General features: G+C 31.2%; 1 protein-coding gene across 2 annotated transcripts; it reads left to right on the plus strand.

Annotated features, from left to right (window-relative positions):
- Positions 1–212: 212 nt before the first annotated feature.
- LOC130901796 (transmembrane protein 268) lies at positions 213–24,819 on the plus strand. Of its 2 annotated transcripts, none has more exons than XM_057813402.1 (6): positions 213–507; positions 2,542–2,657; positions 2,716–3,009; positions 3,777–3,992; positions 14,429–14,588; positions 23,309–24,819. In XM_057813402.1, the coding sequence occupies exons 1-6, from the start codon at positions 213–215 to the stop codon at positions 23,395–23,397; spliced, it is 1,170 nt and encodes a 389-aa protein (XP_057669385.1). In that variant the 3' UTR covers positions 23,398–24,819. The 2 variants fall into 2 exon arrangements, with proteins under 2 accessions (XP_057669385.1, XP_057669386.1); XM_057813403.1 differs by lacking the exon at positions 23,309–24,819 and adding an exon at positions 4,069–4,314 and having other exon boundaries at positions 14,429–14,669.
- The last annotated feature ends 1,248 nt before the right edge of the window (positions 24,820–26,067 follow it).

Raw genomic sequence — 26,067 nt, forward strand, 5'->3', positions numbered from 1 at the left:
CAGTATTTATAACATCTGAATTAAGTCGAATACCGGCAACACTGTATAGATTTACCTGTCCCACCTGTGAAATGAATTGACACTGGGCAAAACACGAAAATAGTGTGTCTTGTGACCTGTAGTGCGATGAAAACATAAAAAAATCACTCAAGTTAATAGGTAAATAAGAAATGTTGGAATATATTTGATTCTATTTTTAAATATACTCGAAAATGAGTGACCCAGAAACTTCGAAACCGTCCGAGACAGTAACCTCATCAACACAGCCGTCTCCGCAAAACTCCACGAATAACAAAAGTTGGGTAAAATTCGATGAAGAACAGGGAAACGATAATAATCGAGAACCCGATACTCCTGCTGTAATAAATACTGAAAGTGTACAAGTGAATATAGAAAGAAGTCTCAGTAGGTCTGCTGAAGGTAATAACGTACCAGTAGCTGATCCTAAACCATTTAGAAATGTAGAGTTATCAGTTACTAACGTGGAACCAGTCCGACAAGGATTTTGTAAGTTTTTAAAATTTTTAAATTTATTTCGCGTTTTCATTTGTCTTTTTGAGCGTGGCTAATACTCCCACTAACGATGTCGTAGTGAATTAACTTCAATAAAGTTAGTATTGTTTTTATTAAAATCAAATAATCATTCTCGTGTTGCAAAATAGTAAACAACTTTGGTAAACGTTCAAAACTCTATTTTTGATAATAAAAGGTCGAAAAATGACATTTTTTTTTGGGAATTTAAGATAAAAACGAGATCTAAGTTTAAAAATCAAAATTTCAACACTTTTTGGTTGATAAAAATCATATAATGAATCGTATTATTACTTCTATTAACAAGAAACAATAATTGAGCCTTTTTGTAATTGAGGCAACGTTACAAAGAAAGCATAAAACGCGAAGAAATGGAATCCTAACCTAAAAAATGACAATAATTGTAAAGAAATGTTTAAATTATGATATTCAATAGTTTTTTTTTCAAATTGTTCGTTTTTGTATGTCTTTTCGAAAACAGTTATAGTTTTTGAATTTTTTATTGACCAAAAACCAAAAAAATGTAGAAATTTGGGTTCGAGAACTTATTTTTATTTTAAATGCACCCAAAAATAAACAAAATAGAAAAAATTAATTTTTCCATTCTTTTAGAAAATATACATAATAAGATAATCGTCACAATTTTCCATAAAAGACATAATTAACCTACAAATTAGGCGTTGCGTCCATTTTGCCTGACCCTGTATACGTTATTCGCGTAGTAACGTCCTTCAACAAAAAAATAAAAAGTTAAATGCATCAAATTTCCTTTCTGTGGAATAATAAAAAATATTTTGATGATTCATATAAGTAATTACGTCTAATTGTATATCTGTGTATGAAATTGTATTATTCATTTTTTATTTATGCAATAAATATTTGTAAATAAATATTTTCACGTCGTTTAAAAAGTTTATGTTTTTTTATGGTGAATTATAAGAAAAATATATTAATAGTTTCCTTTTATGCGGTAAAAACGCATTCTGTATTACCGACAGAGTACTTATGAATTAAAAATTCACAATGCGAAATTGCGAGGAGACACGTGTGGGCTTTTAACTACAACAGAGCCGGACTTAACTTTTTGTGTATAATTGTAAATTACTACTACAAATGTACACTACCGGTAAAAAGTTTTTACCCATGATACATTTTAACAAATTTCTCTTTCGTATTATCGAAAAAAGGTTGGAACGGTGTTTTACAAACCAAAAATATGTTTATATTTCGTTAAAGCCTGCAAGTATCGGCTGATTTCTTCATCAATCTTTAACTGTGAATTATTTCTTCGGTGTTTATGATTGTAGTTTAGTACCAGTGGACAAAGAAGTTCTTGTGAAGTTCGTATATGTACGAATTCTTTTGGCCTTGGTGATGGTGACATGGTGATGGATTGGGGATGTTTTGGAGGAAGCGCGACTGGAGACCTGGTGAAACTTGGAGATATTTTGAAGAGAGAAGTATATAAAAAGTATATAGGAGTTCGTTAGAAAATTAATCTTCAAGCACAACTATTCCAAGCATTCCTCGAAGCCGTGAAAAAGTATTTGAAAGGAAGAATGTACTTAAAGTAACTATTTGGCCGTTAAAGTCGCCCGAGCTGAATCCGATTGAGTTGTTGTGGGACGAATTGGACCAATGCAACCAAATAGACGACGATTATTTTACGAAATTGTTACAGAGAATGCCAAAATTATGCATCGAAATAAAAAAGCAAGAGGGGGTTACATCGATGAATTAAAAATTTAAATATGTAATAATTACAGACTGTAGTTTCATGATTATTATATTCTTATCTATACGAAATGGAAAGAAGTCTTTGCCAGCTAAATTATGAGCGTTTTGGCGTTTAGTTTTGCCACAATCCCACAACGAAAACGCTCTATATTCTCTATATTTGTGTTTTTCAAAATTTTATTTGTTGCGAAGTATAGGAAGGGCAAAAACTTTTGATCGGTAGTTTAGTCTTGAATGTATTATGTGACTTTACTAGTACCAAGTATTTTTTAGCAAATGGTGATATTATAGTGACACTTTTACCCGTTAATACCAAACTTCCGTGGATAACACCAGCACAATTCCGTCCAGAACTAGTGCCCGAAGAACTTATGGCACAAGGTTTAACGGTAAGCGATTTTTATTCATCAATATTCTCATTTTTACACCTTGTATTTTATTCTTTAGCTGACAGTGGAAGAATACGTCCAGGCTTTGGAATTATTGGTAAACGATGTTAGGTTTTCTTTATACAACGTTTGTTATAAAAGAGTTCTCGTCCTTTGGATAACAATAGCTTTTATCGTACTATTAGGTCTGCTTTTTTCGGGTTTGCAAGGACTCGCGCTTTTCGGATTAGGAATAGGATGGTTGATTTTGAACGCTCTGGCTATTTTTCTATCGATGTATTTGAAGTATAAGTTACAGAGGAATCTCGAAAAATGTTTGGCGAACGTGAATAAACAGTTACTAAGACATAAGGTGAGTACAAACTATACATATTTCGTTTAAATAAATCTTTACTCAACTACACTAATTTGTAACCTACTAAAACGAAATAACAAAAGGAAATTATGAAAAATAAAGAAAATATTCGATCCTCTATATAATAATTACTTCTAAGCAATATAATTAGAATGAATAACGTTTCGTGTTTCTTAGTGTATCAATTACAACTTGTTCTTTCAGTGTATCCTACTGCACGTTGCTAATTTTATTTCTGTAAGATCCTCCTAGAAGCACAAGCAGAGTCCCTAATCGTCTGTTATGCTTTAACTTTTCCAAATCGTTCGTAATGCCCCAGTTTTCCCATTTTCGTCGAGACTGTGTACCGGTTGTATTACTGTCGAACGGATTATAATACATATCTTGGAACAGAAAACATGCTGTTTTCGCATGTTGAAATGTTAATTTAGTTAGATAAAAACTCTTTCAAACGACATCAAATTTATAAAAATCGGTTAAGCAGAACCGGACTTACGGTAGTTTTTTCGTAACAAGGTCCCCACTCACCCCCACATCTTATTTGAAAATTTAGACTAAAACTTGTGTAACTAAAAATGCTCGTAATTTGTTGAAGAATTTGATTATCGTATATAAAATGTCACTTTATTAAGTAAATTTTTAAAAAATTCCAAAATATATATACGAGGAAGGTTCCAGAAGTACCTGACGTGTACAATGTCCATTCGGCGATTTGGTTTGGGGTGTGTTGGGGCATTCTATGATGTTTTCGTCTACAATTTCAGATTGTTTTGGCGTTAGATGACAGGGGTAAAATAAGTTGCCACAAAGTGACGATTTGTTTTATCTACTTGGACTCTGCACCTTGCATAGCCAATCTACAAAGTTCAATAGACCAAATCGAAAGAGACCACACGGGAGGATGGGAACAAAGGATGGACATAAGCGCGCAGGATATCATTATTCAAGGTAGTAGGACAACGAGATTGTCCAGAAAACAGGTGAGTGTTGGATTTTTGATTATATAATACAAAAAGATAGTAAATTTAAAGAAAAAAAACTACTTTTGATCGATAGGGACAAGCCGAACAACTTTTTCTTCGATATTTACAAAAGTGGGGAAAGGACTTTTTGCGCAGGCGATTAGATTGGACGTTGGACGAAAGGTTTGGTAATAGATCCTGTCCGAGACATATTAATACCTGTCTATGTCCTTGTCAATACGTTGAAGACATTTTGGAGAACAAACCTCCAAGGGCAGATAATCAAAGAGATTGCTGCCCTTTGTGGTCGAGAATTATGATACGCATGGGCCTTTACTGAGTAATTTTTTACTTATATTTATTATTTCGTTGCATTGGTGATCATATTGGGTTGGGTTGTACTATAGTTTTGGTGTAAATAAATAGATGGAGCAAATAATTTCAATTATAACATATTGTATATAAAATATTCGTTTAATAAACAAAATGGCGTTTAAACATTCAAACATAGTCTCAAAGATAAAGTATAAAGTCATTTTTATACAAAAGTATCTCCAATTAATCTAAAAGGGCCTCATATTATAACCATTACAATTAGTTCCTAAATAAATGTCGATTAATACACATATTAACTGTCTGTATTGTTTTCGCGTTGATATAAAGCATTTTTAATGGTATTTCTGTGTAAAAAACGAGTGTGTTTATGTAATTATCAGTATCGCGTAAAGTAATGAAAGCCATTAGTAACGAAAGGTGAAAATACCTAATAATTCAACCGAAATTAACTGTTTTAGTATCAAAAAGTTTGGATTTACTTACAAAAGCGATTTTAAATCGAAATTATTGAGTTCTAAATTCTCGAAAAACGTAATTATTAAGTAGAATTAGAAGTATTAACCAACTAAAAATCCTCGAAAAATGTTTTGATACAATTATTTTGTAAAATAAAAAGTTAGAACGACTAAGAAAATTTTTTCATAAATTTTTATTGATTCTAGCTTATAACTTTCTTATCTTCAGTTCCACGTATAAAAGTAACTACACCAAAGTTGTAGAGAATTTCATTTGTAACAAAAACTGTCACGAAAAGTTTTTTGTGAACCTTATAGTTCATTAGATAAACTCGTTTATTTCAAAATTGCGAAAGTGGGGTAAGGGTTGTAACCCCACAAACTGTTTCAACTTCACGCTATCACCACCCATTAAAATATCTTCACAGACTCATGCTTCATAAAAAAATTCACATAAATAATTATTTAATCCATAGTTTTTGCATCTTTAAGGCTTAAGCCGACCCTGTTCTCAAATTCTAGTCAAGGTTTCACTTCTGCACTCCTGTCAGAAGCCTTATAAGTCTAAACCACGAAATTTTGTCTCCGCGATAGTGTAGAATTTCGATTGACCATCCGAAAGGTCAAAAATAAACATAAAAAACATTCTCGAATTATGTGCGATCGAGAAGTATTCGCTAATAATTGGTCAGGTCAAGAATTAAATAAGTTTTCAGCTTAAAATTGATGTTCAGTACCCTTTTGTTCATAATTCTGAATCAGGTATCAGCTTAAATACTCATACATTCATCCTCCTATCGAAATTCAAAGTATTTTCACTCAAACTCGCTTTTTAAAAAAATTAAACTTTATATTAAAAATAATTTATTCCACTGTTTGTGCCTCGAGCCGTCCCTGTCCTCAAATTCTAGTATGGAAGACTCCACCTACTGCACTGCTGTTATAAACATAGAGTTAATATTAAAGATAGAGAGAGTTAGATACGGCAGCTTGTTCATGCGGGCTCGAACTTCTGATGGAGAGATACAGAACATTGATATACTACTCTCATCTCTTTCTACTCTATTGGATCCTCTTGACGTTGAAGTTTCGAAAACCAATCGGATCGGCATTAATGAGTTTTGATTTTAATGGCGATTAAAGAGAAAGCTCTGTCTATCTTTGATATGAACTCTATGGTTAAAAGTCTAAATCAGGAAACTTTTAGGTTAAAATTGATTTTCAGTACACTTTCTTTTTTATAATTCTGAATCTGTTAAATATTTATATCGTTTGCTTATGCAACAACTTTAATAATAAATTAATTTCGTACCATAAAAGTGACTGGTTTTGTTGATGTATTGATAAGAATGTGATTTAAATAGAACGTTATGTTTATACGAACTAAAAATAAAACAACAATACATTGTTGGCATGAAACAATACTATATAATGATTTACGAGAAGTATACAGGGTCATTCTTTAACATTCTGTTAAAAATACAAAATTAATGTTAATATTTTTCGTATACGAATCTCATTTTTTAATAAATAGTTTTATACTGCATTTTCACCACCTACGATGGATTTAAAATATACAGGTAGGAACAAAAACAAAAATGTCATCAAATCGACGTTACATTGGCCAATTATAATTTTTCTCCGTTCCATGATAAAATTTACGGAAAAAAGTTTTTTTGGAGTACGTTCCTCGGATTTCGACTACGTTTTCGTTATTAAAAGCTCCCACAGAACAAACGCTAAGAAAAAAATGCAAACTTAGTTGTTATTCAGTGGAAACAACATGGCGGATTCTATGTGTCAGTGCCCTTGATGGTACGTGGCAGAACTATGTATTTTCGCGAGTTAAATAACTCAACTCACAACATTTTATTATACAACTTGCGAATAAAAAGTTTCAATAATTTGACTAGCGCACTCGACGAATATAAAACTATCAAGAAACCAGTATCAGTGTACAAACTGCCTTAAATACTAAATCTTATCCTATGATAAATATAAATAATCATAAAATCACTATATAAGGATATTTATGGTCGTTTACAGTCACATTAATATAAGATAAAAATAAATAATCGAAAATGGGCTTAAAGTTGACAATCTAACTAAATTTGTGTTGCCGAAATGTACATGAAAGTCGACCTTCTTATCGGGTATGTTTTGTGAAAACGCCCAAGGGAATACAGAGTCGTGCTTAGTCGTTCAAGATCGTTTTTGTCTTGTAATTGGCCTGATATTGATTAGATATTTGCTTCTTTTATTATTTTACACCAATTATTTGCCAATAATGATTCATTTATATCATTACGTGACTAACAATCGTCAAATAACCAAACGGTGCTTGTTTATCAATTCATATCGACTAATTTTGATTGATAAAAAATAAATAATAAATAAAATAAGTCTTTCATAAATCGTATCAATAATATCACTCGATAGAGTACGAGATTATTGTTATTTTTTTATCATTTAATTACAAAAAACTGTTAATTTTGATAAAAACTACATTTAAAATGGCTTAGCTCCCTCCTTGTAAATATTTAACGGCTAACTGACAAAAAACGTTATCAGCATCATATTCCAGTCGGCCTACAGCCCCGACCTTGCTCTTACAGACTTTTTTTTCAAATTCGCATTGGAAAGCGAATTTGTCGCATTTGACGCGCCTTTTTTTCGGTTATTTTTCGACGTAACTACCTTGGTGTGTCAGAGAAACAAACCGCCTCCACGGTTGTCTTTAATTCCTCAAAGTTAATCAAAAGAATAACCTCCTAAAGTCCTAAAGTATTGTAGCCATCACATCTTTAATGATTTTCGAAACCTTTGGTTTTTTTGGCACGGGGTCTCCTTTCTGAAGCCACTCGATCGAATCTCTTCTGGACGTCGGATCATAGTAGAAGACGTTAGTGCTTAGATTTTCTTGGTGCTCGCGATAAAGCTCTAAAAATCGCTCGCAGCAGTCTACTCGACGCTGTCGTATTCAAATTCTCATGTAGGATCCCTACCGCACGTTTTTCACCTTCTAATCGTTTTCGTCTACAGAAAAACAACTTTTAATTGTTGAAAATGATGGATACAATCAGCCTCCATTCTGTTTATCATTTCTGTTGGTGTTAATAATATCATAAACTGAATTTGACACACTTTTGGTGGTAGTTCTAGCTCTACCAAAATGAATTGGATCCAAGCAGCAAGTTCAAACTTTGTTTAAAGATTTAAAGTTCTAACCATATGAGGCTAAGAACTTATCGACCTCATTACGTTTAATTTCTTTATCAATTATATAATAAGTCTCGTACTCATTAAAGCTTCATACTCCAAGTCCAATCTAATCATAACGAATTCCTCAAATATGTAAATACGAATATAGATTGTAACGAAAAGGTATGTAATAACAATCGGCGACAGAGAATAGACAAGTGATGAGGTGGCACCAAACAAAACAATATACACAAAATTATATACAAGTCGAAAAATTGAACTAAGTCACGCGTGATAAATCTCTAGAAGCAGCGTAGTTCCGAAGAGATGTAAGCGTTGAAGGACTACTCGCTTCGCAGTCCCGAGACAGAATGAGTTTCTCTTCAATTCAAACGTCTCATCTGGGTTCGTGTAAGTGTGTTGGTTTTTCCTAAAACGTGTGCCAGGTATATCGGAGAGGATTGAGTTAATTGCACGCCTTGGAACTCCCAAAAAAAGGTAGGTTGGAATTCCCGGGGTCGATTGTTTTATGGAGAAAGATGTATTTTCAAATGCCATGGCCCATGGCTCGGTCGCTACAAATCAAACGGATAAAATTCACCACAAGTTATATTTTTCTATTGGGATACTGTAGTTCAAACCACAGATCTGTCAAATTTTCAGCTAAACCGTTCCAATAGTTCGTTGGTTAGAATTTCTCAATCTGAACGTCCTATGGATTTTTTGAAACCATAGAGAAACAAAAAGAATGTTTACTTAATCGCAAAAAATACCACTCTGTGCTTATTTATTGACGTAATGGCGACATCTAGTGAGTTTTCTCGTTATTAGAGACTAATTTAAATATTTGTGGTGACTGATGCTGCGATGACTGTGCTTACTGGAAATAAGTTCATTGTTTAAGACTTGGAGACATCCAAATTTATAAATAAAGGCAAAATTTGTGCTCAATCCACCGTTTCTGAGATATCGGCTTCAAAATGAAAATCAAAATAAATTACTACAAAATACGCAGTTTTTTAAATTTTTTCCAAAAATAATCAGTTAAATCGAAAAAATCTTCAAGTAAAAATTGTAGATTATAAAATTTTCTATAAAATTTGTTCAATCACTTTTTTTAATACAACTCACCGTTTCTGAGATATCGGAATAGAAATGAGAATCAAAATATATTACTACAAAATATGCAGTTTTTTAAATTTTTTCCAAAAACATTCAGTTAAATCGAAAAAATCTTCAAAGGAAAATTGTGGACTATAAAATTTTCTACAAAATTTTTTCAATCACTTGTTTTAATACAACTCACAGTTTCTGAGATATCGGCTTAGAAATGAAAACCAAAATATATTATTACAAAATACGCAGTTTTTTAAATTTTTTCCAAAAACATTCAGTTAAATCGAAAAAATCTTCAAAGGAAAAATGTAGACTATAAAATTTTCTACAAAATTTGTTCAATCACTTTTTTTAATACAACTCACCGTTTCTGAGATATCGGCTTAGAAATGAAAACCAAAATATATTATTACAAAATACGGTTTTTTAAATTTTTTCCAAAAACATTCAGTTGAATCGAAAAAATCTTCAAAGGAAAATTGTAGACTATAAAATTTTCTACAAAATTTGTACAATCACTTTTTTTAATACAACTCACCGTTTCTGAGATATCGGCTTAGAAATGAAAACCAAAATATATTATTACAAAATACGCAGTTTTTTAAATTTTTTCCAAAAACATTCAGTTAAATCGAAAAAATCTTCAAAGGAAAAATGTAGACTATAAAATTTTCTACAAAATTTGTTCAATCACTTTTTTTAATACAACTCACCGTTTCTGAGATATCGGCTTAGAAATGAAAACCAAAATATATTATTACAAAATACGGTTTTTTAAATTTTTTCCAAAAACATTCAGTTAAATCGAAAAAATCTTCAAAGGAAAATTGTAGACTATAAAATTTTCTACAAAATTTGTACAATCACTTTTTTTAATACAACTCACCGTTTCTGAGATATCGGCTTAGAAATGAAAACCAAAATATATTATTACAAAATACGCACTTTTTTAAATTTTTTCCAAAAATAATCAGTTAAATCGAAAAAATCTTCAAGTAAAAATTGTAGATTATAAAATTTTCTATAAAATTTGTTCAATCACTTTTTTTAATACAACTCACCGTTTCTGAGATATCGGCTTAGAAATGAAAACCAAAATATATTATTACAAAATACGGTTTTTTAAATTTTTTCCAAAAACATTCAGTTAAATCGAAAAAATCTTCAAAGGAAAATTGTGGACTATAAAATTTTCTACAAAATTTGTTCAATCACTTGTTTTAATACAACTCACTGTTTCTGAGATATCGGCTTAGAAATGAAAACCAAAATATATTATTACAAAATACGCAGTTTTTTAAATTTTTTCCAAAAACATTCAGTTAAATCGAAAAAATCTTCAAAGGAAAATTGTGGACTATAAAATTTTCTACAAAATTTGTTCAATCACTTGTTTTAATACAACTCACCGTTTCTGAGATATCGGCTTAGAAATGAAAACCAAAATATATTATTACAAAATACGCAGTTTTTTAAATTTTTTCCAAAAATAATCAGTTAAATCGAAAAAATCTTCAAGTAAAAATTGTAGATTATAAAATTTTCTATAAAATTTGTTCAATCACTTTTTTTAATACAACTCACCGTTTCTGAGATATCGGAATAGAAATGAGAATCAAAATATATTACTACAAAATATGCAGTTTTTTAGATTTTTTCAAAAAACAATCTGTTAAATCGAAAAATTCTCCAAAGGAAAATTGTAGACTATAAAATTTTCTACAAAATTTTTTCAATCACTTGTTTTAATACAACTCACAGTTTCTGAGATATCGGCTTAGAAATGAAAACCAAAATATATTATTACAAAATACGCAGTTTTTTAAATTTTTTCCAAAAACATTCAGTTAAATCGAAAAAATCTTCAAAGGAAAAATGTAGACTATAAAATTTTCTACAAAATTTGTTCAATCACTTTTTTTAATACAACTCACCGTTTCTGAGATATCGGCTTAGAAATGAAAATCAAAATATATTATTACAAAATACGGTTTTTTAAATTTTTTCCAAAAACATTCAGTTAAATCGAAAAAATCTTCAAAGGAAAATTGTGGACCCTAAAATTTTCTACAAAATTTGTTCAATCACTTGTTTTAATACAACTCACCGTTTCTGAGATATCGGCTTAGAAATGAAAACCAAAATATATTACTACAAAATATGCAGTTTTTTAGATTTTTTCCAAAAATAATCAGTTAAATCGAAAAAATCTTCAAGTAAAAATTGTAGATTATAAAATTTTCTATAAAATTTGTTCAATCACTTTTTTTAATACAACTCACCGTTTCTGAGATATCGGAATAGAAATGAGAATCAAAATATATTATTACAAAATACGGTTTTTTAAATTTTTTCCAAAAACATTCAGTTAAATCGAAAAAATCTTCAAAGGAAAATTGTAGACTATAAAATTTTCTACAAAATTTGTACAATCACTTTTTTTAATACAACTCACCGTTTATGAGATATTGGCTTAGAAATGAAAACCAAAATAAATTACTTCAAAATACGCGGTTTTTTAGAATTTTTCCAAAAACATTCAGTTAAATCGAAAAAATCCTCAAATAAAAATTGTAGATTATAAAATTTTCTACAAAATTTGTCATCACTTTTTTCAATACAAACAAATATTTTTTTAACAATATGCTATATACGGACGACATAAAACACATGATAAGATCCAGGAATAAACTTGAAAGTGTATTTTAGCACGGGAATACGACCTGCATCAACAAAACAATAAAAAAACAGTGTGTTGTTTGTGTTTATTTTTATGTTCCTGGATCGTCGGTATAGCAGTTTTTCTGCAACCTGGTGAACCGTTTCCCCAGCCAAATGGCCGACTATAGAGAATTTTTCAAAAAATCAAAAAAAAACCCAACCGAGAAGAACCCTTTTTACTTTTCGTTTTCCTCTAGCCAAAAATCCTAAATCTTCGCTCTTCCTGCTCCAGAAAAGTTAGCAAACACAGCCCCACGCAATCACCACAAACCCAGCCCTGCAGAGGAGCAATTCCTATATCAGCTTCCAACAAACCCTCCTTCCATTAAAATTTTCCTTATCCTACCAAATTCTATCAAACGAATCTCTCTCTCTCTTTCTCTCTCTCTCTCTCTCTCTCTCTCTCTCTCTCTCTCTCTCTCTCTCTGTGTTTCTGGGGTGTTTCCCATGACGTTTATGGATATTATAACCTATAAAATAACTGTCACAAAGCCCGCGAAAAATAACGGCGTTCAAAACAAGCCCAATTCAACCGATACTCTAAATATTATTTTAAAAATTATTTTGAGTGAGTAGATGACGTAAAAATAATGTAGGCCAAGTAGTGTGTTTGATGACCAATGGTTAACAATCCGTAACTTTCACGGGGACAACCTGTACAATCCAGAAATAGTAAAAATGGATTTTTCAACAAAAAGGTACTGTTTATTTAACTGGATAAACTTAATGGTGGCTAATAACTTAGTAGGTCCATAATTTTTGCTTTTTCAAGTTCAAAGAAAAATCTTCCGTTGACTCCAGAAGTACAAGGTCTTCGAACATTTATTATAGTTTTTATTTTGATAAATTGTAAGCCAACCAACTAAAATCTCCTAGATTTCAATTTTTTCTTTATGTAACACGATAATTAGAAATGTTTTATTGTATTTTAATACCTCCTGTAATTAATTCCAATAAATAATTACAATTTTTGATAATTTTCTTCAGAATGTTTCTTTATGGCAAACTGTTTCCTTAATGTGTACGATCTAAGCCATAAATTTTATCGAGTTAAATAAAGAATACCTTTTTGTTAAAAAATCAATAGTGAAATTAATTTTTGCTTTCTTCGAATAGTACAGGTTGTCCCTGGAAAACTTAAGGATTGTTAACCATTGGGTATGAGCCGCCCCTGGCTTTCAGATAGTAGTGTAGAATTATTTATTACGTAAACACACTACTAGGGCCTATAATTTAGTAAGAAGGAGTCGTACGAGAATTTTTTTTATCTCGTCACCTACTCACTACTGAATTTTTTGCATATCAAGTCTCTAAACACCCTGTATACAAACTTTTACGACTTCCAACAACGAATTTATTCATCAGAGAATTGTTTATAGCTTCCTAGACAAACTAGAAAGAATAATGATGCTTTTTCTTTGTATCCCTGATCAGTAACTTATTGATCGATGTTTAAATGAAAAAATTAATATTTATTTCCAAAAAGTGTATACCAAAAGTTTGATGCTGCTTTATAAATATCCAAACTAATTAGGCACCAAAAAAATCATCTACCTTTTTGTTTCACCTTATATAAAGCTATGAATCACTGGTGGGATGAATCCATATCATGAGTTATAAAAACATGTGGGTAATGGTGGAGGTATTATACGAGGTGTGGTTATTTAATAACAAGACTAGAGCTGTTAAATTTTGCTTCAGTGCTGTTTTAGTACGCATTTCACTTTATTTTCGCAGCCTTAACAGCTTAAAAATCTTCCTTATTTCATTCACTTTCAATAAATTGTGAGTTTAAGTTGATATTTTTTTAAATTTTCACAATATTTTAATGGTTTACTATTCTTCGAATTAAGGCTAAGGCTATACTGATTTGTTTACAGTAAAAGTACGTTTACAGTAGCAGCTCTAGGGGACTGGTATTAGTACTAATATACTATCTCGTTTATTTTATAAATAAACCTCGTATAAGGTTAATTAACGTCAATTTTAGATCACAAAATGTCAGGTACAACTTACAATGTACTATGACACATTTTTGTATTTCTCTATTAAAAATTAATTTTGTTTTCATCATAGAGTTAATATTAAATATAGAGTGGGCCAGAACTGCTATTAGAAAGCGAAAAAACATCAGTATACCACTCTCTATCTCTCTCTAACTCTATTATAATTGGATCGAAGTTTCAAGTGGTGGGCACTGCAAAGAAATCATAAGCGAGTAGAGATAGTGGTACACCGATGTTTTTTCTCTCTCTTCCAACAGTACTATTACACTGACAAGCCGTTGGTATATTTTTTATTGGGGAAAAAATAGATACGAGGTTAATTTTTTTAGCTTACTCCCCTTATTATATTACGCCGACCCAAGTTATTTTTATGTAACCTCGTACATATTTTATCTTGCTTTCTATAAAGTTATTCATATTTCTTTTATCCATTTATCTATGTTTTTAGACCTATTTCATAATTAAAATTTCTCTCTTATCTACTTTATATAATTTCGAGTGATTTTACAAATTATTTAAAAAAAATCAGTGTCATTTTTGTATATATACAGTTGACATATCCTCTTAAAGTTGAATTTTCTTTTTAATAAACTAATATTATTGGAAATTTTCTTTTCAGGAAAGAGCAACTTTATTATATTTACGTTATATAGCTAGATGGGGCAGTCATAGGGCTAGGGGTGTTCTAAACACTCCTCCGTCCACCGGGGGACGTCACTGCTCTTTAGTTATGTGCCCATGTCAATACATCCAAGAACATCTATTCTGTAAACCACCAGGCAAGTTAACTATCAAGTCCTTTTTTTCACTTCCTGATCAAGTAGAATCGAATAGAGCTCGAAATCCATCATAAATATGATCATATATACATAATTTTAATTTTTTTGTTTAATTATCAACGTTTATACTATCTGCGTGACGTGTCCTATATCCTAATTTAATTTGCTCAATTTAAATACATTATAATACATTTATTTAACCACGTGTGTTTTGAAACCATTCAATTATTACAAGGAATTCAGTTACATCGTATCAAATTTCATCCTATGTCAAAAAATTTCAATACTACTAAACAGTAAATCAAAGAGCAATCGTCAAATGTAGAATCGGTTTTAAAACAAAGCAGTGTTGCCAATTTGAATATATCTCCCCAATTCGGTCCTGATATTCCCAGGTTATCCGCCATTTTTTCCTTTCTACTTCTATTCCTCTTTGTATGATATTTGTTTGGTTTGATTTATTTGAAAAAATTAGCAGTTACAAAAAATAATCCTGAGGATTTTGGTATCTTATATATATGACACCTCGTATATTAATAAAATTATTCTCGTCCACAAATCTTATAAATTAAACAATTATTATAATGTTTTGTTGTGGAACTTCAAATTTTCAACAATCTAAATATGAAATTCAAGGTCATACTGTATTGGAAAATTACTATGATCGTATAAATTAAATCGATTCTACTGATAATTTCACGATTGCTAAATGATATATCGTATAGTGTGACCGTGGCTTTAGATCAGTATTTGATATATTAATTTGAAGATAGAATTTATTTACACTTTGTACAAAATTTTTCCACTAAAACTTTAGTTTTTGAAATGTTATAATCAGCAAATAATTCTATTAGTATATAACCTTGAAACCAAATAATTATAATTTTAATACGCACGCTAATGTCACAAACGGTTGTCAATGCAAAAAATCACTAAACTGATTCATTAATATTGTGTTTATGTGTACTCATTTTCCCAATTTAGAAGCTGATATTTATTTGATTGTAACAAAATTCCAAGCACTAATTATTCATAATACTTTCATTTCTCTTACTCAACATTTTGATAAATACGAATGGAAATACCGCTATCGACAATATTAAGACGGGGAGACGAACTCCGTCGAAGTTTGCCGAAGTATTTAATTAAAATTACGAGCTTTGTTTCAGAGTTAATTTAGAATCGATTCCGAATCAGTCGATTACCAATTTGGGATCGATGTAATGATCGATGTTCGATTACGAACCTATTCTGATTGTTGTTTTATTGATGTAATCAGTGCGAACAGTCCCTACACTGATTCGGAATCAGGCACGTGAACAAAGCTACTGTTATGTTGTATTTTCATGGTATTTAAATACAAATAATTATTTCTAGAATTCATAGGTTAAACTAAAAATTTTAATAGATGGCGTTAAGTGTTAAAATTGAATCAAAATATCGATTATTTCTAAATAAAATAGTGTACGGGGGTTGCCTGATAAGTTTGACTACCTGACAGCAATTTAATTTCTATCAATTTGTATACGAGGGTTGCCTAAAGAGCTTCCTTAAAAATAAATATTTCATAAAATTCAGTCAAAAAGTTTTTATGCATAAGAAACTCTAATTCTATGGTTATACGTTAGGTCCTATACACACGTACCGTTTACTTGAGAATAAGGCGTTTTTAAAAAAATCTAGACTGAAAGAGATAGTGTGCATAAATAAATTTAATCTATGAATTTTCGATATTTCTTATTAGGTTTATGGCTTCTTGTGGGATTTTTTATTGGCGCTAATTTAACTCCGGGGCGTATGCTTAGCACTTAATTTTGCATATAAAAAGACTGTTCGAAGGTAAATAATGTTTAAAAGATATATATTTATCATTCAACATCATATCAATATTATGAAATACTTATAAAAATTCTTTGAAGCAATATTACAGTATATAATAATATTTGAATGAATGTTTATTTACATTATTGATAACATTTCTGTTATATCTGATTTGAATTTTGAAGTTTCAATAGCAAAAACAACAATTATTAAAATTTTATAAGCATTAGTAAGAAGTATTTGTTTATCAATCAAAATGATAAAAATAGCTTAATTTTTGGATGAATAAAATATTGAATAGTTTATATGAACAACAAACAAAGCTCGTCTTGAGGGCATAATCTTCTCATTTAGCGTTTTTAGTTATATTTTGAACCTAATAGGTGGTAGTAATGATACACTAGGTACTGAAAAGAAAATAAATAACATGTGACAGCAAACACCATTATATACTAAACTAACTAAGCACAAATACCAACTTAATACTAATTGATCATTATAAACCAAATTAACTAAATAAAAATGCCAACTTGACACTAATTATTACTATTACGTCATCAACTAGACGAATATTTCAAACTAATTATCTCAAACACGCCATTTTATTCAATAAAAATATAAAGTATTGTGATAATTGTTGTTTGTCTATTTGGAATCATTCAAATCATATTAAAAAACCTTTCATATCACTATATTGTTATCGAATATTTTTTTCGAATATAAAATGATCTGTTTTGTATTGGTATTAATGACAAAAAACGCGAACTTATATGTTTATACAAAATTTATATACAATTTATTGATACAGACTCTCGTTTCTAATGAGGATGCTTGAAAAACTAAAAGTTTTAATTATTTTTCTTTTTCTAATTTAAATTTTTCATTCGATTTCAACTCGAGATGTTTAAAGCTAGCGGATGAAACTTGGCAACGCCGTACTTGGTTCTAGCAGTAATAAACAGTCAGTTTTTTATAGGTTAAGATAATATTAGCGGGGATAACAAGATTTATATCGTTTTAGTTATTTATTTGGTTATATAGTGTTGATTCATCATAGTTAATAAACATTCATTTGCACTATTTAAAAAATATAAATACCTGGTTAATCACTGCTTCATCTTATGTTGCTTACTCGTTCACCAATCCTGAACATTTTCATATCGGAACACTTATTTGAAGGTATATTTTGTGTTGAAGATTAATTAATTAACTTCCAATAGTGCAATTGATTTGTTCCTCCAGACTCATCTTAGCACTAGATGAGTATTGATTAGGAATGATCAATTTACGTATTGGTTAAATAAGTAGACTGTATTCTTTTCATGTAAAATTATTAAACGATGCAAATATTTTAACACACCATTTATTTTTCACTAGAAAAATCATTTCACATCACTAAAAACTATTTTAACATTTTGTTTAATAACGAACGAACACAGATCGCGGGAAAGACTAACGTGTATTGTCACAATACGCGCCAATATGGCTACCAAAGAATCAAACAATATGCGCTATTGCCAAGTTTAACTTTCACTTTATTATTATAAAATAAATCACATATTTATGTACAAAAAATGAAGAAAAAATTATTGATCCATTAACAATTATATTTTTTTTTCGAATTTTTGAAAAAAAATTTAATTTATTTAAAAGTACAATTCTGTTTATTGAAATAGCATACAAAGCGTATTTTTAGCTGTGTAAATTGGTTGACTGTAAACGCGGATACGTCCTTCAAAGCACGACTCGAATGTTTTTCATCTGGGAAGACAATTCGTTCTCAAAAGTCCAGATCACGATACACATAATAAAATGCAAACACAACTTTGGATCCATTTGAAAGCGATGCTTTCCCAGCTCGAGATCCTGGAAAATATGTTGCATATGCAGCACTAGGAGCCGATTCGAAGGAACGATCTTTCAAAAAATTAATCAATGCAACATCTTGTGTGTTATTGGAAATTTTCCTTCCTCCAGACCTAACCTTTCGGCATCAATTCCCGTCTTGTTGCCTTCGCTTCTTCACTCTGGCTACGGTCGCCAATCTTGTGGTAGACCAGCCATCTTGTGATAGTCCAGCCATCTTGTGATAGACCAGCCATCTTCCAATTTGGCAATAATGGGAGATTTCTGAATTTGAATTAACTGAAGAAGCATTAATTACACTTTTACTTCAACTGAACTCAAATTAATTACTGAATTATTTGTCACTGACAATGACAGTGACATTAGGTAGGAACTTTGATTTACGCAGATAAATTTTGAATGTTTTTTCAGTGAACAGAAGTATTTGAAGTATCACTTCAAATACTTATATTGAAAATCCGTATAGCATGTAAATTAATATTACAGTAATTACAATTTTTGAACCCTCTCATAAGAAAAGAAAGACTGTATTAAAAAAAGTTTCACCCCCAAATTACTTCTCATTGACTACGTGATGAATGTTTGTTTTAATCAAATATGCAGAGGTCGGTATGAGTCAGGTACAACATTTGCATTAAAATGAATTTATTAAAAGACATTACAAAAGGGATTCGAAAAAGGGTCCGGCGAAGCATGTCAAGCGTAGAGTTTCAAATTTTTCTTCAATTGCATTTCGGAGATCGGGAAGGGTGCGTGGTTCTTTTGCACAAACTAAGTCTTAAAGAAGACCCCACAGGGAGTCAGTTCACACGACGGTGTTTGTCTCCAAAATGAACACTTAACGCGTACTGCGGCGAAGCTCCAACCTGTATTAAACGACGACGAAATATTCAGGCATTTCCAAATAACTGGAGATCGTCAAAAAATACGGTTTCACGAGACCTCACGCATGGATACCTGCCGATTTTTCGAAAGCTTTGCCTGACAAAAGATCGAAACTCACAAGCAACACGCCACGCCACCCCACGCCATACGACGTCGGTTCACGAGGTACGTAGCTGTTTTTAGAGTTTTTAGAAGAATCAATATAAACACAACGCGATAAAACTTTTCCATAGAATGGCATACAAAGAGAGGGGGAGGTTACATCTGAGACTTTTGATTCGTCCCGCGTAGGGTGGAGTGGCGTGGCGTGTTGCTAGTGGCTTTTGTGCCGACCTCTCTATCACTTATAGAAACCAACCGTTTTTAGTCGTCGTTGATTGTTATACATTTTTAAATATAAATAAAAATCTTCTAGAATGTTCATTCAAAGAAGTTGTTATGTATACTAAATTCGATTTACAAATTCATCTGGTGTAAAAAACCATGATAAAGCGTTGGTTGTTGTTTTAATTGGTTTGTAAATTGAGTTTTAAGTATAGTTATATATTTACTAAACACATTCCGTCCACATTTGTGAATAAAAATGTACTTATTTTTATTATTAAACGGTTTAACATATATTTTCTACATTTTTTAACTTATCCTCTTCTCACTTATCTAACTCTTCTTGGGCTTTTTTATAAATTCATTTCGGGAAACAAAAAATTGTTTCTCGAATCGTAGGTTTTGGTAGACAAGCTTTAAAATCACATCCTGCATTTTCGTTGGACACAGAAATGGTAAACGCTTTGATTAGTAGAGACAAATCAAAACAACGCGAAGACAAGATGGCATCTAACTGTTGTTTTTGCACTAAAAGATACTACTTGAATCAAAATCAGTAAAACTAAACACACTGATCACACCGCCACTACACCAACACTCATAATTACACTGTCTGATGAACGTTTCGATAACCAAGTTAACGTCTTCAGAGACTGAAGGTAAACGCAGTGTCAGACGATGATAAATTGGTTATCGAAACGTTCATCCGACAGTGTAATTGTGTGTTGGTGTGGTACATACAAAGTTTCAGCCATTTTATATTTGTTTCTACAAATTAAGCTTTCAAAACCTTTCTACATGTGCTGGTTGCCTAACTGGTCTTTTAATCAAATTACTATTCTACTAATTATTCCATGGTGAGAGGATCAAGATACTTAACTAACTCTAAGAAGCAGTTCACGTACATGATCATTCAGGTTGGTAGTTTAGTTTAAGTACTTAAATTCAATAATAAAATCTACAATTATGCGAACGATATATCAATATGGCGAATAAAGTATTGCAAATGTGCAAATAGGCATATTTTTACGATGTTATTTGTTTTTAAATCCATTTTATTACAAGACTTTGACGTTTATGACATCAATATGGCCGCTGTGTGGCAAACATAACCTTTGCAATGCTGAATCACCCTGTATTGATATATACTTAATAACACACTGTTATCACGTGTATTATCTTTCGAACTTTACATTAAAAAAATGCAATATCTAATTAATATTTTTAAATAAAGAAAAATCTATGTTATTTCAACTTTTTTCGAGTACCCTATAACTTAATCAATTATACTGCGTTCGGCTATGTTCATCTGATGACTCTGACTGTTCGGTATCGTTCGGCAATCTACATGCTCGGTTCTTGTTCGGTTATATACATTTTTGATCACTTTGCACCGAATCTTGAAGGGTTAGCTCCCAGATTCGTTTTGACTTTTGACGTTTCGTTTGACATTTTAATACCTATCGATTAGCAATTGTTTGTAATTATGTATTATGGGTTGTTTTTGTATATATAAAATAAATAGTTCAATACGAATTTTTTATCCTTTGCTACATTACAGCAAATAAGGATTAAAAAAATCAATTTTTGTAATTTCATACTACTGCGCTCGGCTTTGTTCATCTGATGACTGACTGTTCGGAATCGTTCGGCAAGCTACACTTTTTCGATCTGAATGCTCGGTTCTTTTTCGGTTATATACATTTTTGAACACTTTGCACCGAATCTTGAAAGGTTAGCTCTCAAATTTGTTTTGACTTCTGACGTTTCGTTTGACATTTTAATACTTATCAATTAGTAATTGTTTGTACTTATGTATTGTGGGTTGTTTTTGTATATAGAAAATAAATAGTTCAATACGAATTTGCTATCCTTTGCTACACTACAGCAAATAAGGATTTAAATAGTCAATTTGTGTAATTTCATACTACTGCGCTCGGCTTTGTTCATCTGATGACTGACTGTTCGGAATCGTTCGGCAAGCTACACATTTTCGATCTGAATGCTCGGTTCTTGTTCTGTTATATACATTTTTGCACACTCTGCACCGAATCTTGAAAGATAGCTTTCAGATTTGTTTTGACTTTTGACGTATCGTTTGACATTTTAATACCTATCGATTAGCAATTGTTTGTAATTATGTATTGTGGGTTGTTTTTGTATATATAAAATAAATAGTTCAATACGAATTTGTTATCTTTTGCTACATTACAGCAAATAAGGATTAAAAAAATCAATTTTTGTAATTTCATACTACTGCGCTCGGCTTTGTTCATCTGATGACTGACTGTTCGGAATCGTTCGGCAAGCTACACTTTTTCGATCTGAATGCTCGGTTCTTTTTCGGTTATATACATTTTTGCACACTCTGCACCGAATCTTGAAAGGTTAGCTCTCAGATTTGTTTTGACTTTTGACGTTTCGTTTGACATTTTAATACCTATCGATTAGCAATTGTTTGTAATTATGTATTGTGGGTTGTTTTTGTATATATAAAATAAATATTTCAATACGAATTTGCTATCCTTTGCTACACTACAGCAAATAAAGATTTAAATAGTCAATTTGTGTAATTTCATATTACTGCGCTCGGCTTTGTTCATCTGATGACTGACTGTTCGGAATCGTTCGGCAAGCTACACTTTTTCGATCTGAATGCTCGGTTCTTGTTCTGTTATATACATTTTTGCACACTCTGCACCGAATCTTGAAAGATAGCTTTCAGATTTGTTTTGACTTTTGACGTATCGTTTGACATTTTAATACCTATCGATTAGCAATTGTTTGTAATTATGTATTGTGGGTTGTTTTTGTATATATAAAATAAATAGTTCAATACGAATTTGTTATCTTTTGCTACATTACAGCAAATAAGGATTAAAAAAATCAATTTTTGTAATTTCATACTACTGCGCTCGGCTTTGTTCATCTGATGACTGACTGTTCGGAATCGTTCGGCAAGCTACACTTTTTCGAACTGAATGCTCGGTTCTTGTTCGGTTATATACATTTTTGAACACTTTGCACCGAATCTTGAAGGGTTAGCTCCCAGATTCGTTTTGACTTTTGACGTTTCGTTTGACATTTTAATACCTATCGATTAGCAATTGTTTGTAATTATGTATTATGGGTTGTTTTTGTATATATAAAATAAATAGTTCAATACGAATTTTTTATCCCTTGCTACACTACAGCAAATAAGGATTTAAATAGTCAATTTGTGTAATTTCATACTACTGCGCTCGGCTTTGTTCATCTGATGACTGACTGTTCGGAATCGTTCGGCAAGCTACACTTTTTTTATCTGAATGCTCGGTTCTTGTTCTGTTATATACATTTTTGCACACTCTGCACCGAATCTTGAAAGATAGCTTTCAGATTTGTTTTGACTTTTGACGTATCGTTTGACATTTTAATACCTATCGATTAGCAATTGTTTGTAATTATGTATTGTGGGTTGTTTTTGTATATATAAAATAAATAGTTCAATACGAATTTGTTATCTTTTGCTACATTACAGCAAATAAGGATTAAAAACGTCAATTTGTGTAATTTCATAAGATTTTATACTAATTACCAGCTGACTTTAATTATTTTAGGTTAAGTTTTTTTCGTTATTTGTTCATTATTCGCAATTACCATGATCAATCTGTACAACCTATGATCACGTGATACGAATCGCTCTCTGATCGTTATGTTCCGCGAACGACGTTACCGAACGCAGCTATCATCAAATGTATTGGTTGCCAACTTTGAAATTTAAATTATAAAATGTTACCATAATATTATATTACTGATTTGTTTGATTTTTTTTTCAATTTTAGATCACTATCCATGTCGTTTTTGTATTTATCCAGCTGATAGAAGTGACCGGTCAGATCCTTACCTCATGCAAGGCCCCATCTTTACTTAATTCTATTATTTTTTATAGACCAAAGTATAGTTATTCGTCCATATTTTATTAAAAACGTAAAATTTCTTTGTGACACCTCATATAAAACATTTCACTTCTCAAAATTTACGCACCAATTTTTTGAGGTTAAGTTTAATTTGGCCGCCTTTGGATTCAATATGGATACAAAAATAAACGACGAATTTCTCCTCTAGAAACACTACTTCAGATTATTTGAAATCAAAATGAAGTATGACAATAGGGTCCTTGCATATTTTTTTTTAATTTTTTTTAAACGGTATATTAGTTCATAAGAAAAATAAATAAATTTAAATACCTACATGACGCGCCAAAACGCACTTGCTGTCACATGATTGATTGTGACGTTGTGTGACGTAGAAAGTAAGTAAACGGATAATTGCATGTGGACTAGTAAACCTACAAGGACCTTTCATAAAATGAAAAAGTGTAGGAATTATTAAAGTAGATGTTTCCTTTTTTATAAATGTGGTTTTGTTTAACATTAGCTTATTTTATGTGAAAATAACTTTTTAAAAGATGTTTTTTCGTTTTAATTTGTTTTTATATGACATATTTTTAAAAATTTCATTCATAATTTATAGCAATAAATAGAAAGTAATTTCATTTTGTGAGAAATACCTATAAAGCTGAATTACCTACAAATATATTCGTTATTTTATTTAATACGTATGATAGATACTAAAAAATGTTTTCATCAATATTAATATTAAATAAAAATTAGTTGTATATTGACAGCTGAAATAATTTTATTCTAATAGTTATTTATTTAATGTTTTCCGTAACGTTTTATGTTACATAACCTTCAAATCTATCATCTTTATGACTACATTTTCATAAATTAATGAGTAAGAAGTAAATAATTGATTATTAGCAAAGAACGTAGCAACCATGAATGCATCTACCTTAGATTGTCCGATCTTGCTTCGATAAATCCTACATCGGCCATCATTTCAATTAGAATAGTCTTTGAAACTCTAACAAAAACACAAATCGCACTAAACAATCAATTACCTTCACTTCCAACAACAGAATAGCGTTTGAAGGGCTACACGCGGCGACCGCGTTTTAGTATTTACTTACTTTCTACGTCACATCCGCAGTAACATGATATATAAATTTTTAAATATGTTAAATTTCCAAATTACTGCAAGGACTCTATTCGACTTTAGCTTTGAATTACATTCGCCTGCGGATTGCATTAGGAATCTACCCTCGGGCTGTTTTTATTTTGAGAACAACAAATGATAATAATACAAGGTGTCACAAAGAAATCCAAGCTACTTAATAATATAGTTTGTTATATAATTCTAAGAATTTATTAATATAAATTAGAGTTACTTTTATTCTACATGTTATAAAGATATTTTTAAAATAAAGTTTTACTTTTGTGTACATTTTAAATTCATTTCATATTTTTTCTCCATTCCACTAAATCATTTTGGGATGTCGTCGCAACGAGCCGCCATATTGTTTTGGCGAACAAATATTGCGTTTTTATCAAGTTGGCACTTGTGACATTTATAATTTATGGTGAACTGTCAAAAAAATAAATCGGTATTGAAATATACTTAGTACATTTTAATATTTAATAATACTGAAAATCCTAATTTTGCAAGTGACTTTTTATTGACGATGTCAAAAAGTGCGGCCCAAAATGTTGAAAGCAGTGATCGGGTATTTGTTTCCGCGCCACATTCGAAACGGAGCGACGAAAGGGAGCGGGGAGGGGTTCGTAGCGTCTGCCATTTTGTGAAGCTTCAGTCACGATGGAACAGTACTCGGGGACGTACGTACGAGCGTATTATCGTAACGGTGATTCAATAGTGACTGCTCAACGTCTGTATCGTGCGGAATATCGTACACGCCACGCCACGCCAAGTGACGATAGCATTAGGAAATGGATCAGGATGTTCGAGAATACAGGTCGAAACTCTGGTCGCCCTCGTTCAGTTCGCGATGAAGAAACAATTGAAGAAGTTGAGGCGTCGGTTCGTCGAAATCCATCTTTATCCATCCGAAAGCGTTAAACATCATAAAATCGTCCTTGCATTTGGTTTTAAAGAAAGATTTGCATTTAAAAGCCTATAAAATTCAATTGGTTCAAGAATAGAAGGATACGGACTGTTGATTCAGCTGATGTGAAAGAGTGGAGATGACGAATCAGATTCAATTTGATTCGGAGTGATCCAGATTGATTCGGATTCGTTTGGTGTGAAAGGGGCCTTAATTGGAGATCTTTATAACGAATTTAAAGTAAATCGAATGAGTAAAGTTCAATCATTCTCAGGAATGCAGATTGAATTTACAAAAAAAAGGAATAAAAATGATAAAACGACTAAAGTAAATTTTAACGTACCTGAAGATGAACTAATTATAGAAAATGAGTCATATAGAAGATTAATTTGCAGTCTTATGTACATGTCTATTCAAGATAGAGAGTTCGTTTTGGTTTAAGAACACTCGCTGAAACATCCTCTTTGTTTTGAGTTTTTGAACACTTAAATCGGTTGAGTTGGAGAGGAGCTAGGCGCGGACATTCAATGCGGAGTTATGGATTTTTGTAGGTTTTTGGCAATTTTTCTATGCGAGCGAAGCCGCGGGTAAAAGCTAGTTGTTTATTATTTGGAAAAGGAGATACAGGACTGGTTG

The sequence above is a fragment of the Diorhabda carinulata genome, chromosome X (assembly GCF_026250575.1).
Source record: "Diorhabda carinulata isolate Delta chromosome X, icDioCari1.1, whole genome shotgun sequence".
Classification (NCBI taxonomy): domain Eukaryota; kingdom Metazoa; phylum Arthropoda; class Insecta; order Coleoptera; family Chrysomelidae; genus Diorhabda; species Diorhabda carinulata.

Coding starts and splice junctions, on each gene's coding strand:
- LOC130901796 (XM_057813402.1), top strand. CDS start 213: ATGAGTGACCCAGAAACTTCGAAACCGTCCGAGACAGTAACCTCATCA. Junction 3,010..3,776: donor AACAGTTACTAAGACATAAG/GTGAGTACAAAC, acceptor CTACAATTTCAG/ATTGTTTTGGCGTTAGATGA. Junction 14,589..23,308: donor TCTATTCTGTAAACCACCAG/GCAAGTTAACTA, acceptor TTTCAATTTTAG/ATCACTATCCATGTCGTTTT.